At 53.3% G+C, this 14,161-nt stretch overlaps 2 protein-coding genes across 2 annotated transcripts in view; both read right to left on the bottom strand.

Annotated features, from left to right (window-relative positions):
• The window catches only part of Tmem9 (transmembrane protein 9), a 678,246-nt gene that overhangs the window by 226,274 nt on the left and 437,811 nt on the right, over nt 1-14,161 (bottom strand). The window lies entirely within an intron of this gene.
• Nucleotides 3,596-9,577, bottom strand: Tnni1 (troponin I1, slow skeletal type). The gene is made up of 6 exons (XM_052201068.1): nt 9,461-9,577; nt 7,906-7,947; nt 7,351-7,482; nt 5,964-6,053; nt 4,660-4,836; nt 3,596-3,858 (listed from the first exon to the last, which is right to left on the bottom strand). The coding sequence occupies exons 1-6, from the start codon at nt 9,575-9,577 to the stop codon at nt 3,751-3,753; spliced, it is 666 nt and encodes a 221-aa protein (XP_052057028.1). The 3' UTR covers nt 3,596-3,750.

Below are 14,161 nucleotides of genomic sequence, written 5' to 3'. Positions count from 1 at the left end.
CTTAGACAGTAGCTAGTTGGACTATTTTCAAGCAAGACTTTCTAGAAAAAGATCAGCCTCTGCAGCAGATGGATGTGGTGGGGTCCTTGGGAAGCTCTCAGCTGTCTGTCAATCTCTGTCTTGTGTCCTGAACTCTCCAGCGCTCCATTCCTAGAGATCTCCTTCCAAACTTTCCTGGGAATGTGTGACAAATTCTGATAAAACATTTGGCACGTGCATTTGTCATTGTTGTTACAGTCAAGAGTGAATGGGAGTCTGGATGCTGACAAACTTCCTCGGCTAAGTTCCGCCTCCCTCCTCGCTTTGTGAGGTTGGAAGTCTTTGGAATTCTGTGCTTCCGTACTTCCCTACAGCCTGCGGATGGTGAGAGTGCTGTCTCACGGGCCGGATGTGAAGGTTAAAGGACCTCAGTATCTAAGCAGTGCCTGGTACATGGTCACATGCTGTGTGTAGGAGCTGCCAATCAACGGGAGGCCCCAGGGCTCGCTCCTGTTTTATAGCTAGATCCAGTCCTGTGGACTGTGGACCTCAATGCAGAATCGGGACTCCACAGATACCATGCTTTCAGCCCTGGGCCCAGCTCTGGGCTATAATAAAGAGCCCTCATAGAGTCCTCCTGGTGCTGAAACCCACCCTCTCCTTGCCACACAAGGGCTCAGTCTTCCCCAAATAAGCATGAGAATCTGTCTGAGCTGTAGTCCTTCAAGCCAACTCCAAGGAGATGGCTCGCCACCAAGGCAGAAGAATGAAGCTGGTGACCTCCTGGAGTTCCCCTGCACAGGTCCTCTGCCCTTTCCCAGAAGGCCATTGGCTTGGGTGTGCTGAGGGCCCCACCCCCACCTCCCAGCAAGCCTCTGTATACTGTGTTTGCTTTGAGTCAGGATTGGGGCTGGTCTTCCACCTCTGTAAAGGCAGGGTGGAGACCCCAATCCCTAGGTTAACAGTCTACTTGGCAGACTGAGATTTGCCTCAGAAGCTTAAGGCCAGGTTCTATCAAAGGGCTGGGAAGAGACAAGACACTGAGACATGTTTTGGAGCCAGGCCAGCTAGGAGGAAGGAGCCCGGGAGGCAAGGAAGGGTGGGTTTCTTGGCTGCCCAGGCACGAAACCTCACCCTGTGTATGCTCTGTGGCATGAACCAGCCCTGTCAGGTTCCTCAGCCCTCCTTCTCTCTCTCTCTCTGTCTCTCTCTGTCTCTCTGTCTCTGTGTCTGTCTCTCTCTGTCTCTCTGTCTCTCTCCCCCTCTCGTGTGTGTGTGTGTGTGTGTGTGTGTGTGTGTGTGTGTGTGTGGTGTGTGTGTATACACATGCACGTGTGTGTCTGGGTGTGTCTGGGTGTATCTGACTGCAGGCATGTGTGCACACCCCTGCTGTGCTTGTAGCTAGGTGCCCTGAGCTAGGTGCTGCCTTTCCTAATGCACCCCAAATTGCTTGTCCCCACTGCCCCGGGCAGGCTGAGCATGCCTGCACTTTGCACCAGCCTTTGGAATTCGTGACAGATGATACGTGGAGACCAGAGGGTAGAGCGGGGTAATTCCAGGACCGGGTGGAAGAGTCTGCTCAGGCGGCTCAGTCTCAGCTGGGGCAAGTCCTGGGAACCAGTCACTGCCCAGGTGCCTTAGCTCAGGAACTGCCATCGACACTGCAGTAAAAAGCCAAGTTCTACTCTTGCCCTGAATTTTGCTCTCTGCTCCTATAAGGGGGTGTGCAACTCGAGGACACAGGACTGTCCCCCACTCCATCTCCTGGTTTAAACCTTTCTCAGGTTTTTGGCCCAAACATTAGTGAGATAGAAAAAAACAACTGGCCCAAAGGTCAGACCACTGGGTGGACCGGACACCTTGCAGAAAGAATGAGCCTTGAGGGTGTTTGACTTTGACAGGAGTGTGAAGGGAGACTGGGGTCCCTGACACACTGTTGCCCTTTGGGACAGGACAGAAGGTCCATGCAGAGGACTCAGAAAATGCTCCTCCTTCTGCCTCTGACGTCTCCAGGAAGAGAGGAAGTAACCTGGAGGTGCTGAGAGCAAAAACTCAGGACCTGAGCAGCCATGGCCAGAGAGGAGGGTCGAAGCCTCCTGGTGGCCAGCCGTGGAACTCCAGTATGCCCCTCCAGAGACAGGAGTGTAAGGAAACTCATGCCCTGGGCCCTGCAGACCAGAGGAGAACTTGTAAGCACCTTGACCTCTTAGCCCACAACAGTTAGGTCCCTGTGAAGGCACCAGATGGTCCATGTTTGTGGACGCTGGGGAGATGAGATGGATGTGATCCTTATCGGGACGCCTCTCTGACAGCTAGTCTGAGAGTAGGACTCAGTGGTCCTCTGAGATCCGGGCTTTGGATGATGAGAGTGTGTGATACCATTGTGATTTGGAAGGAAGATTTGGGGCACGTTAGTAAGCTGCCACCAAACCATTCTGATCTTAAAACTCCTCTGGCTGGAGGCTGAAGTCCCCAAATCACTTTCTACAGACACTCATCTTTACTTTCTTCTGAGCGCTAACAGCAGAGCTACAGAAACCATTGGGAACCTGGATTTTTTTATGGAGAACTTGGGAACACTGCAGGTAGCGATAGAGCTGGAGGGAAGCAGTACGGGGCTGCTGCGAAGGCCTTCTCTCTGCCGCCCTCCTCCGCCTAGGGCCCCTTGGGGTGGCTGGATAACCCAGCATGCCCAGTGGGTACTGTAAGCCCACACTGCTGGGATGAGGGCTCAGGCCCTGGCATCTCTCTTCCCCTTTATGTGCCTTTACATCCTGGCTCCAACGCTGGGCACATAGGCTGGAGGGGGGAAGGGCATGGCAGGGATGCACCAGGCATGGGCAGAAAGATAGGTGGGTGGGGCTAGAAGGAGACCAAAGCATGCCCCAGGGTGCCATACAGCAAGCAGATCTGTCAGGACAGAAGAGGAGCCCAGTGATGCACACTCCTTAGGGACCCCTGATTCACATACAGCACACACAGTCCCCGTAGTCCCTGGGGGCTTCTCCCTTGTACCACCCATGGGACTTAGCTGCTTTGTCCGGAGCCCAAGCTGCCTCCCTGTCTAGCTCCTTCCCCCAGCCTGTCTTGGCCATCCTCCAGACCGGTTCCCTCCCACAGCTGACCTTTGTACCCTCAGCCCTTCCCCTTCATGTGCAGACCCTCACCGATCACAGCTGACATCTGCTCTGTGAAGAAGTTGGCTCTGTGTGGACCTGTCTATCACGCCTCCCCCCCCCACCCCCAGCCCCCACAGTAGGGCTTTTATGGCCCAATTCCACTGCTTTGGCAATTCCTGCAGCTATTTCTCTGGAGGGCGGGAAGGCTGAGCTTTTCTTAACTGCTGTTTCTCCGGGAGCAGTGTCTTGGGGTGCTTCTTTGAGGGTATGGAAGTAAAGGATGTCACCAAGTGACAAGTGAAAGAAAGACCTGAGAGTCTTGGAGGATTCTAGCTGGAGGGACCTTGGGGATCATCTAACCTCGTATTCTCAGACACTCTGTCTCAGGATCCTCTAGGATCCCCCCAGCCCCACAGTTTCCAGTTCGGTCATGTGCAACCAGGAACATGTAGACTCTGCCAGTTCCAGGACCACCGATCATATTACAAGCCCAAGTTTTATTGATAAGGGGACAAAAAAGATCTGACCTAGACATGTTGTGCCTAGTGTCTGAAGGTACTGATGTAGGCTTGAACCCAAGAGAGCTGACTCCTAAGCATTCTCCTGAGTGCCCTGGGGACTCTGAGGGGCCCAAGGAATGCTCTAAGCACCTCTACTGGGAGGTTGGGGACTTGGCAGCGTCGAACATCTTCTTGCGGCCTTCCATACCAGACATGGCCTCCACGTTCTTCCTCCAGTCTCCCACCTCCACAGGCCGTTCCTGCGGGCAACCCACAAACATGTCAGAACCCCACCAGGCCGCAGGGGCAACAAAGGTCCCCTGAGCCCAAGAGAAAGTGGATGGGAGAAAATCGACCTCCTCCGAGAGATAAGAAATTCTGACACCCCTGCCCAGCATGTGACACAGACAGAACCACAGAATGAGGCTGTGTGGATGGGAGGTTCCAGGGAGCTGCCATGGGGTCACAATGCTCGTTCCCAGTATATGACAGGCCAACCTCTCTTCCGGGCCCCACAACACCCTCCTGTGGGACACCCTTCAGTTCAAGGTCCAAGGTCACCTCTTCCAAGAAGCCTCTCATGATTCATTTAACTTGTTTTCAATTTTGTCAGCATACTGCCTGGCCTGTTTGTCTTTATTACACTCCCTGGGCCAGAGTGATTTCTCTTACCTTGCCTCTCACAGCCTGTCCGCTCTAAACAGGTGCTGTGAGGCTAACAAACTTGAAGTAGTTGTTTGCTAGGCTAACTGAACTCGGTTCTTCAGTTTCTATGCACCCATGTTCCTATAGCCAATGAGAAGCTGAAGTGGCAGGGGCAATGGTCACCCCTTAACTGATATGGGGAGCAGTTTTTTTTTATTTTATTTCCCAGTCAGTCTTTCTGGTTCCCCATTGTCCTCTCAGACTGAAAGCAGTCTTCTCTCTTCTGACACTGGCCTCCTAGGGGGTTCTAGAATATTCTGATTCACAGACAGACTAGAGCGCCTCAGGCTGCCAAAGGCTGTGTGAGAAGCGGCAGGTAAAGGCCAGTGGGCGGGTCTGAGGAGAGTGGCCCTCACCTTTTCTGTGTCTTCTTTCTTCACAGACTTGAGGTTGGCCCGCAGATCCATAGACACCTTGTGCTTAGAACCCAACAGGGCTCGGAGCATGGCATCGGCTGAGACACGGACCCGGCGCAGGGGAGGACGCTTGAACTTCCCACGGAGGTCTAGCACCTTCAGCTTCAGGTCCTTGATCTGTAGGAGCAAAGGAGCCAGGCTCTTTGGCAGCAGTGTGAGACCTAGAGCTCTCTTCCTGAGGATCCAACTACTAGGCTTCCAGCTCGAACCATCCTACAAGTCCGCCGGCCTCCAGGTTAGACCAGCCTCCAGGTTAGACCGCCTGAGGTGCTCAGGGAATCTCCTATCCTTTTCCAGGGAATCACTACAAATGCTAAATGTGCTGAGTGAACTTTAGAGATTAAGCCCACTAGTTAACCTCACTATCCTTTTCCAGGGAATCACTACAAATGCTAAATGTGCTGAGTGAACTTTAGAGATTAAGCCCACTAGTTAACCTCACCGCCTCGCAGTCACCAACCCTCGAATAAACAAAAAGCCAATAAACCTTTGCTCCATCTGTGTGGAGCAAGAATGGCTTTCCCTTCTCCTCCATCTTTGCTCTTGCTACTCAACCCTGCCCAGGGGAGCCTGCTCAGCAGGGAGAGGAGCCCCAAGTCCTACACCCTGATAATCCCAGGGTGCGGTCTGCAAGGGAGCTCACTGGAGCATACTGGCACCCTCACACAGGATCCTGGCCAGCAGGGAAGAGTGGGGAAGTGCCCACTCACCTTGGACCAATGTTCAGCCGCAGCTCATGGCTGGTCCTCGTGCTCACACACCCCGTAATGAAGGGCTGAGCCCCGGAGTGGGAACCAGAACGCAACGTGCCTACTAGGACCCCCGTTTCATGATCTGAGCCAAGCAAGTTCTTAGCTTTGTGAGTCTCAATGTCCTCATTTGTCAGGGTCACGTAATAGCCCCCATGTCATGTACATCCCCACGGGCATGGAGGGAGGATCAAAGGAGTCAACGCACTTGAAAGCCCTTCACAAACATAAGATGTCATTAACAGACATCTGATTACTTGTGTGGGTGAGGGAAGCCGGCGGCTTCGGAAGCGCTCACGTGGCAGGTGGGGAGGAAGTTTGTTCTTTTCATGTGTGGCTAGCCTTCCTGCCCATCTCCAGACCTGTGGTGTCAGGGTGGAAAACTAAAGCTTCCTACAGAGAGGCTGCCTCCGACCCAGGCCCACTGGACACGCCCACTGGACACGCCCACCCCAGCCAGCCCAGGCTGTCTCATCCCCCGCCTCCAGGATTTACCTCTCTCGTGTTGTGGAGGCATTTGGCTTCGATATCATATCGCTCCTCATCCACCACCTCCACCTTGGCGTGGAGCTCTCGGCACAAGTCCTGAGGAGCAGATCCATGGCATGAGGGGGAGGGGGGTAAGGGCCGCTGGGTCCGGTCCAGCCTCCCTTTTCTGTCTGCACGCTGAGCACGCTTAGCCCTGTGGTCCATGGCTCTGCCTGCGCTGTAATCCCAGCAGGGGCGGCCTCTGCATCGGGTTCAGAGTTGTCACCATCAAGGCAACAGCTCCAAGCATACGCCTTTGCTTTCCTTTCTGCTCTATGCTTGCTTGCTTTTTTCCTAGCTTTTTGTAAATGCTAACTTAACTTTTCTTTTTTGTAGGTAGTGTCACTATGTAGCCCAGGCTGGCCTGAAAGCCTTATCCTTGAGTGTGCTTTAGGCACGAACTCATAATCTTCACACATATGAATTCATAGACATAGGACATACAAGACCCACACGGACTCAAACCAGACAAAAATCCCGGCGGTGTACAAATGCCTGGCTGGTCTTTTCTCTGTAGTCACTGGCTTTAAAAAATTACTAACAATTTTTTAAACACAAAAGATTTATTTATTTATTTTATGTATATGAATACACTGTAGCTGTACAGATGGTTGTGAGATCTCATGTGGTTACTAGGAACTGAACTCAGGACGTCTGCTTGCTCTGGCCCAAAGATTTATTATTGTATGTACTTCAGACACCCCAAAGGGGGCGTCAGGTCTCATTACAGATGGTTGTGAGCCACCATGTGGTTGTTGGGAATTGAACTCAGTACCTCGGAAGAGCAGTCAGTGCTCTTAACCGCTGAGCCATCTCTCCAACCCCTAACAGTTTTTTTTAAAAAGTAAAGACTTGGGACTGGAGAGATGGCTCAGTGGTTGAGGGTACTGGCTGCTCTTCCAGAGGACCAGAGTTCAAATCCCAGCAACCACATGGCAACTCACAACTGTCTGTAACTCCAAGATCTGACACCTTCACACAGAAACACATGCGGGCAAAATACCAATGCACACAAAATGGAAAGAAATAAATCACTTTTTAAAATTACAAAAAAAAAAAAAAAAAAAAAGACTCATCCTGAACCGGGGGACAAGTCTTTGGAGAAATGGGCCTTCTGAAATCTTGCCCATCTTTCAGGCCATACCATTGTACCAGCTGATGGGAGGCCAGTCCCTGGTTCTACCCAACCAAATCCGTTCTCTCCTCTGCAACTCCCATCTCAAGTCTGTAAAATGGGTACCATGTCACCACTTCAAGTGCAGTTGTGAGACTGGGGTGGGCACACCTTATAGTTCAAGATCTACAGAGGGTCCCTACATGAAGCCCCGAGCCCAGCCCAGCCCGCCAGGCTTACCTGAAGGGCACTGAGGGACAGACCGCGGGTCTGCAGCGTGGGGATGCGCTCCGAGAGGTAGCGCACCTTCTCGGCCTCTCGCTCCTCGTGCTCCTGCTCCCAGCACTCCTTGGCCTTGGCTAGCATCAGGCTCTGAGAAGGACAAAGCAGGCGAGCCGGGGTTGGCTCCTCATGTTCTATACCCAGCTCAGAGTGAGGGGAGAGAGGCTCTAAGCTGGGTCGGCTCTGCGGCCATTGCTGTCACCAGGCCTTGTGAGGCTTGCACGGCTTTCCTCAGCCCCAGGGCTTGCGTATCTACACAGACGCCCTTTTTCCTCCCTTATGTCCCACAGAGCTCCAGAGCTCTAAAATGAACCGCATCCCTTCCTCTCCCTCCACCAGGAGTCCCACCCCAGGTTAGTTCCTGTTGCCTCTTAGGCATCCAGGAGGGGCAGGACACAACGCTGGTCCCCCTGTCAGTCTGCTTTACTCTCGGTCTCTTTCCTTGTTGCCCCTGCCTCTGCATTCCTTAGAGTCTGCACGGCTACCCCTCCATCTCCTCGGCACCAGACTCACCTTCAGCATGAGTTTACGGGAGGCAGTGATCTTGGATTTCCTCTAAGGATGAGAAAAGAGAGACCAGTGGTAAGGCAGGGGCTGAAAAACTGGATTCTTCATCACTACCCAGAATCCTCTGCTCGCTGTAGGGCTTTTAAAGCTCATCTTGGTGACTGAACCAGTCAAGTTCAGAGAACACTGAAGTCAGCTACCTTGACCTAGGGGCGGAAGCCCCCCACATCCCAGTCCTTACTCTGCTGCTGGTGGGCTCCTACAGGAGGCTGCAAATGTGCCTCCGACAGGGACTTCCTCATCTGCAGAGGGGCACGCTGACAGCAGATGACTTAGTCCAGAGTTCCAGCAAGAATAAATGAGGGCACAGATCTGCAACCTTCGTGAAAAGCCTAAAGCAGGCATATGTTTTAGCACTCTAGGTGATAACACAGCTGCACCCGGATATCCTTTCCTGCCTGAGATACATGCTGCATGTGTCCCAGAGAAGTGAAGTATATCTGTGTGGGCATCAAAACTACTTTACCTTCACCCACATAAATCTCTAAGATACAAAAACACTGCTGTAAATGCTAGGCAAATTCTTGATGACCAAATAGGTATGTTTTTAACAACTCCTCGTAAGTCTTCTCCAAGGGCAGGCATGGTGGATCACATGTATAACCTCATTCTGGAAGGTAAGAAAGGAGGCTCACATGTTGAAGGTCATCATGGAAGATCATAGGCTACACGGAAGAACCTATCTAAAAGAATTTTCCAAGGCCCAGCCCTACAACAGTGTCTCCCAGCATGGTGAAGGTGACAGAGACACCTCACTGCTACCTAATGGGCGTCTGAGGCTTGGGAGCCCTTGTATCTCTCCTGGGTTTCTCTTCCCTGCTCCCCACTGGACAGCCTGACTATTTCAGGTATGACCCGCCCCGGGAGAGCACAGCTATGGTCTGTTCCTGCAGACATGACGAGGGTAGACATGACGAGGCCTTGTGAGAATGACTGGGAGAAGCAAGGAGTGAGCTTTAGCACGCTGAACGCATGACTCCCGATCTACTCCTGGTGGCTTATCTTTTCATCATTCGAAGCCTGCACTCCAGGTAATGAGAGAAACGGCCATGCTGTGGCCATAACAGCGCCTGGTTCGCCCTCCCAGGTACTCCATGGGGAATGGCCTTTTTCAGGCTCTTCCTCCCACCACTCACTGAGTGCATGGTCTCCTCATCTAAACAGCGTCACCACAGATTCACTCGGATAGGAACCTCACCAAAGCTGAAGGGCTCACAGGTCGCTGGAAAATGCTATATTTGCTTCTTGCTCTGCTTATCCAGGCCATGTGTCCCCTCTATCAGTGACATCACCTCTCCACTTGAGCTAGCACACCCACTTTCCTTCAGCCCTCACACCAACTTTCCTTCAGCCCTCATAGCTGGCCTACATGCAGGCTGAGTTCTCTGAGGCCTGTAGAAATCTGGATGGCAGGGTGTCCAGAGTCAGGGCGACCACAGTCCTGAGGGAACCTAAGGACACACCTGCCTTCCTTCCTCAGAGTTCAGTCAGTAGCCTTCACCTTCCAGATATGCGTTTGCATGACACCAGCTTTGCAGGAGGCAGAATGGAGCCCCCGGGGATGCAGGAGCTTTGAAGAAGGCCGAGGGGAGAACTTCTGCTGGTTGCCCAGCGACATGAGCACTGTGAGCCCTGCACCTGGGCACCTGGGCATCTCTAGTCTGTGCTTCTCTTCTCCCGGGAGTTTTCTCAGTCATTCCCCATTCCTGTCGTGGCTTTGACCCAGTCTCATCCCCTCCTCAGGCCCACCCCCATCTTCATCAGTTGGAAGAACTAACCAGCCCAGAGAAACCCCAAACACCACTTACCTCTCTTTAGGCATCCGTCGTCATGGGAGGAACCGGAAGAAAGAGCAGAAAGAACATAGGGTGAATGCGAACAAAACACAAGACACGGGCAGCAGCAGAACCAAGCAGACCTGCTTCAGGGGAGGGGACAGGTGAGGGCAGCGTGTCTGAAAGGCACCAACCATAGGAGAGGGGGACCACTTCAGTGTTTCAAGGACAAGGAGAAGAACTCAACCACCTTCTGGGCTAGTACTCATTCCTTTTGGGAAATGTTGGTCATTCAAAGCTGTAGGGAATCTAGTGGAAGGTCGTGTAAGCTTTGACAGAGAGCCACAATTAATTGCAAAAGTTTTCATCGCTGGGCGTGCAGTCCCAAAGTTCCATTCATCTGCCACGCCCATGTGACGCGTCATAGCCTAGTGTGTTCGGTTCATTGATCAGTACTGACAAGCTAGCTCTGAAGCATAGCATGTCCTCCAAATACATTCCCTTCTGGTAAAGAGCTCTGCTCAGCAGAGAGGTCCTGCACACCGTAGGGAAGCAGCCAGAGCTGGCCGGACACTAAGGCCCACTCAGGAGCTTCTGCTGGGAGTAGCTTAGGGAAGGGTGAGCCAGGCCATGCCCAGCTGTGAGGCTGAAGTCTGTGGTGAAGGGACTATCTCCCAGGAGCCCTGCATGGGAGGAAAACAACTTACACTTCCGGCATGGTGGTAGCAAAGGAGCACCTAGAGGGAAAGAGGAATCATTAATGGAGAAGCTGTCCCTCCTGCTGTGAACCCCCAGTAGGTGTGGGGACTTAGACAGCAGGAAGACTTCAACGCAGGTAGTAGGTTCACCAGAGACTAGGAAGACAACATCCCCTACCAAGACAACAGCCGCACTATGACCTTGGAAAGCCTAAAACATTTACTACTGGCTATTTCCAGAGAAGTCCTGCTGACTCTGGTGCAGACCAGAATGGAGTCTGTAGACACCGTGTTTGGTAAGTGAGGAGAACCAGGGTCGGGGGAGCCTTGAACATGCAGCTGAATTCAGACTTCACCTGTGGATTAGGACTCAGGAAGATGCAGGAGGAGCAAAACAGAATGCAACTGGTGCAGCTGGGTGCCTGGTGGCCCAACTCCAGAGGTGCCTGCCTAGCAGCCCTGGGTAGGTGGCAGGAAGCCCTGAGTAGAGATTAAGCGGGGTGGGGGGGTGGGGGTATCTACTGTGTCTTCACTCTCTCCTGGCTGTTTTCTCTCTTTCTGCAAAACTGGGGCTTAGATAGGTAGTGTGTTGACACTGCTGCTGCTGCTTCCTCCTCCTCCTCCTCCTCCTCCTCCTCCTCCTCCTCCTCCTCCTCCTCCTCCTCCTCCTCTTCTTCTTCCTCTTCCTCTTCTTCCTTCTCTTCCTCCTCCTCTTCTTCTTTTTGTTTTTTTTTGGGGGGGGGGTTGGGGTTTTAATTTTTTTGAGACAGGGATTCTTTGTTTAGTTCTGACTGTCCTGGAACTCACTCTGCAGGCCAGGTTGGCCTTGAACTCCTATCTCAGAGATCCTCCTCTTACCTCTGCCTTTCAAAATTAAATCTCAAGATTAAAGGTGTGAGTCACCACCACCCCGCTAGCAGTATGCTTAATATTTAGTCCTTGAACCTTTTATTCAAACCAGACCTCACTTGGAAAGAAAGCAGGTCCAACCACAAAGTAACAATGGCTCTGGTTAAAGGAGCCAGCCCAGCAGTCCCGGAGCCTCTGGAGAGCACAGCTGTGGAGCGGTCAGAAGCCCCTGACAGGCTGTCTCTGGGCCAGGCCATCTTCAGGTTGCAGAGGCTACAGACCTGACTCACCCTCTTGTCTGGGCCCTGACAGGGTGGGTGGGTAGGGAATAGAGAAAATGGCTGAACTGAAGCTCAGGGAAGCAGGAGCAGCCAGGCTGGGGACAGATGTGCCCTGTGGGTCAAGAGGCCTGAGACGCACGCGTGACAGAGTGAAGAGTCGGGTGGAGCAGCATATGTAGACGGGGAGGGCACGGAGTTCAGAGTCCATGTGTAGATTTGGTTTATGAGCCTAGTTTGGAGCACTTTGGACACTTGTAAGGGGCTCACCGATAAGGTCATTCCATAGCCACCTTCTTGTGCCCGTGACGAACCCGCCCCCTCCTCCCCCTGAGGCCAGTGACCAGGCTTGGATCTCCTGTCCTGGATCCTGGCCTGTTAGGGAGCCTTGCACCTAAGCCTCTGTTCATGCAGAGAGTGGGGCTAGGTGGGAGGTGACCCTGGAGTCTCAGCTGTCCCCGGGGAGGGGGGTGCAGGGGAAGAGATGTGGGAACCATCCATACATTCCCAAGATGCTTAACTGAAATTAGGCTTTATACACAGCTGCTGAGTCCAAGGGTTCTGCTCTTCTGAAGACACAGTGAAGGGGGGTGCGGGGGGAGGGGAGTCCAAAAAGAAACACTGGCTGACAAAGATCCACCCTGCCCACGCCTGTCTGGCCTCTGGGAATGCAAGTCTCAGCCGAGTAGGTCTTGCATCTGTCTCCCTAGAATGTGCTTCACCCTGGTGGGCATTTAGCCGTGGTTGTCCTTCCTCTATCCCTTAGAAAGCCACTGTCACCAGTGTGGGGCCCACTGCTGGGGCCAGCCTGGGCCTCCTGCCAAGCTCCAGGAAGTCCCCAACTGCCACACTGACAAATGCCAGGCCCAGGGGTCTTACATCAAACACGACCTGTGCTCTGACACCCACCAGGCAGGACCCCTTGACAGGCTCCATGGAAGAGAAGCAGGGGCCTGATTAGAGGTCAGGATATAGATAGCAGTGAGGCTGGAGGCCGGATTCCATCTGTACCACACAAGTGGAAAACGAGCAGATAACAGAAAATGCAGATCTGGAAGGAAGGGACAGACTCAGGCCTAACTCAAGGCTCACCTTCCCGGCCCTGAGGCCCGTGGTGTGGAAAGGCTGTCAGCTTTCCACACCAAACCTGCATGTTTAAGTATGAGTGTGTAAATCCTGTGTGAGACAAGGCAGAAAGAAAGGAACTGACCTTCCCGATAGGAACCCAAACATCATGCTCTCTACCCGTGCTCCCCACCTCCGACCTTGGATCTTAGTTCAAGGGCACCCCCATCCTCCCAAACAGGGTGTTAACAAGCTGGATTCCCAAGCTTGTGGCCAGGAAGTCCAACGATAGAGCCGCTTAGAGTCCGTGACTTGGGGTAGGGAGCTGCCTTTAGCCCAACCCTCCTCCCAACACCACGCTGTAGATATCTTGCTAGCTCATGTGCTCACAGGCTCTGGTGCTCCCACCCCAGACACGGCTGTCATTCACCTCCCCTACCAGAGGATCCCAACAACACCCTCTATGACTCAGAGACAGAAGCAGAGGCGAGACATGGCGGTCTGTCTTTACCTGTTCGCGTCCTGTGCAGTTGAGACGGGTGAAGAGAGCTCAAAGCACCTGTGAGAGAGAAAGAACAAAGAAACAAGATGGTCTCTTTGGTCAGCAGGGCCTCTGGACTATCTCCTCAGAGTCCTGCATGCTGGCCATCTTCTTGTCCTGTTGCTGCAGGCCCTGACCACTGTCCCGTCTCCCCAGGCTTGTCCTAAACGCGGCACCTTGGCTCTCTGGTTCCCAGTGCCACCCCTCCCACCAGGAGTCCTGTCCTTCCCGCCCCTGGCTGCAGTCCCTCCTGAGAGAAGACTCCACTGGGCTCTGCTCTGGGCTCCTGAGGAACATGTTGGACAGTTCTTTCCCTCCAGGTCCAATACCCACAGCATCTTACAGTAGAGATGCCCTTCGATGGGTCAAAAGGCTAGGAGCCTAAGAGAATATTCTGCCAACAAACCTACTCATCTAAACAAGAAACATCTCCGTCTCTCAAACTTCATTTCCCCTTTAAACAAAGCCTCACCTCCCTACTCAACCCTGCCCAGGTCCATGGTAGACACTTACTGAGTTTAGTCCTCGGGGAGCTAAGCTGGCCCGAGCCTCACCACAGACTGCAGAGTGTGGAGACAGAGCTGAGGGCAGGCTATGAAAACCGTGGCCTCCGGCAACTGGCCAGTAAAAATAGAACAGCCACTGCCCCTCCAGCTGCCCCTCCTTCCCGCCCCCTCCCACCGTGCACACCTCGCAGGGCAGATATGTGCTGCAGTGTGTACCACAGGCACACAGGCTTAGAGACCAGTGGGAATGCATCAGGAGCGCACCAACGCTGCGTACATGAGCCTTGGACTTGGGGAAAACAGCAACTCACCTGGGGGAAGACAGAGAGAGGGGAAGACCACACTGGCTGTGGAGCTGACCAGAGATGCAAACAGGAAAGGGGATGAAGGAGATGAGGGCGTAGGGAGGCCTGGGGAACCATTGAAGACCAGGGAGGGAGGAGCAGGCTGACACTTCCTCTCCAGCCAGGACACGGAGACATGCAACCCC

This window comes from Apodemus sylvaticus, chromosome 12, assembly GCF_947179515.1.
Source record: "Apodemus sylvaticus chromosome 12, mApoSyl1.1, whole genome shotgun sequence".
Classification (NCBI taxonomy): domain Eukaryota; kingdom Metazoa; phylum Chordata; class Mammalia; order Rodentia; family Muridae; genus Apodemus; species Apodemus sylvaticus.
This window is presented reverse-complemented; position numbering and strand designations above follow the sequence as displayed.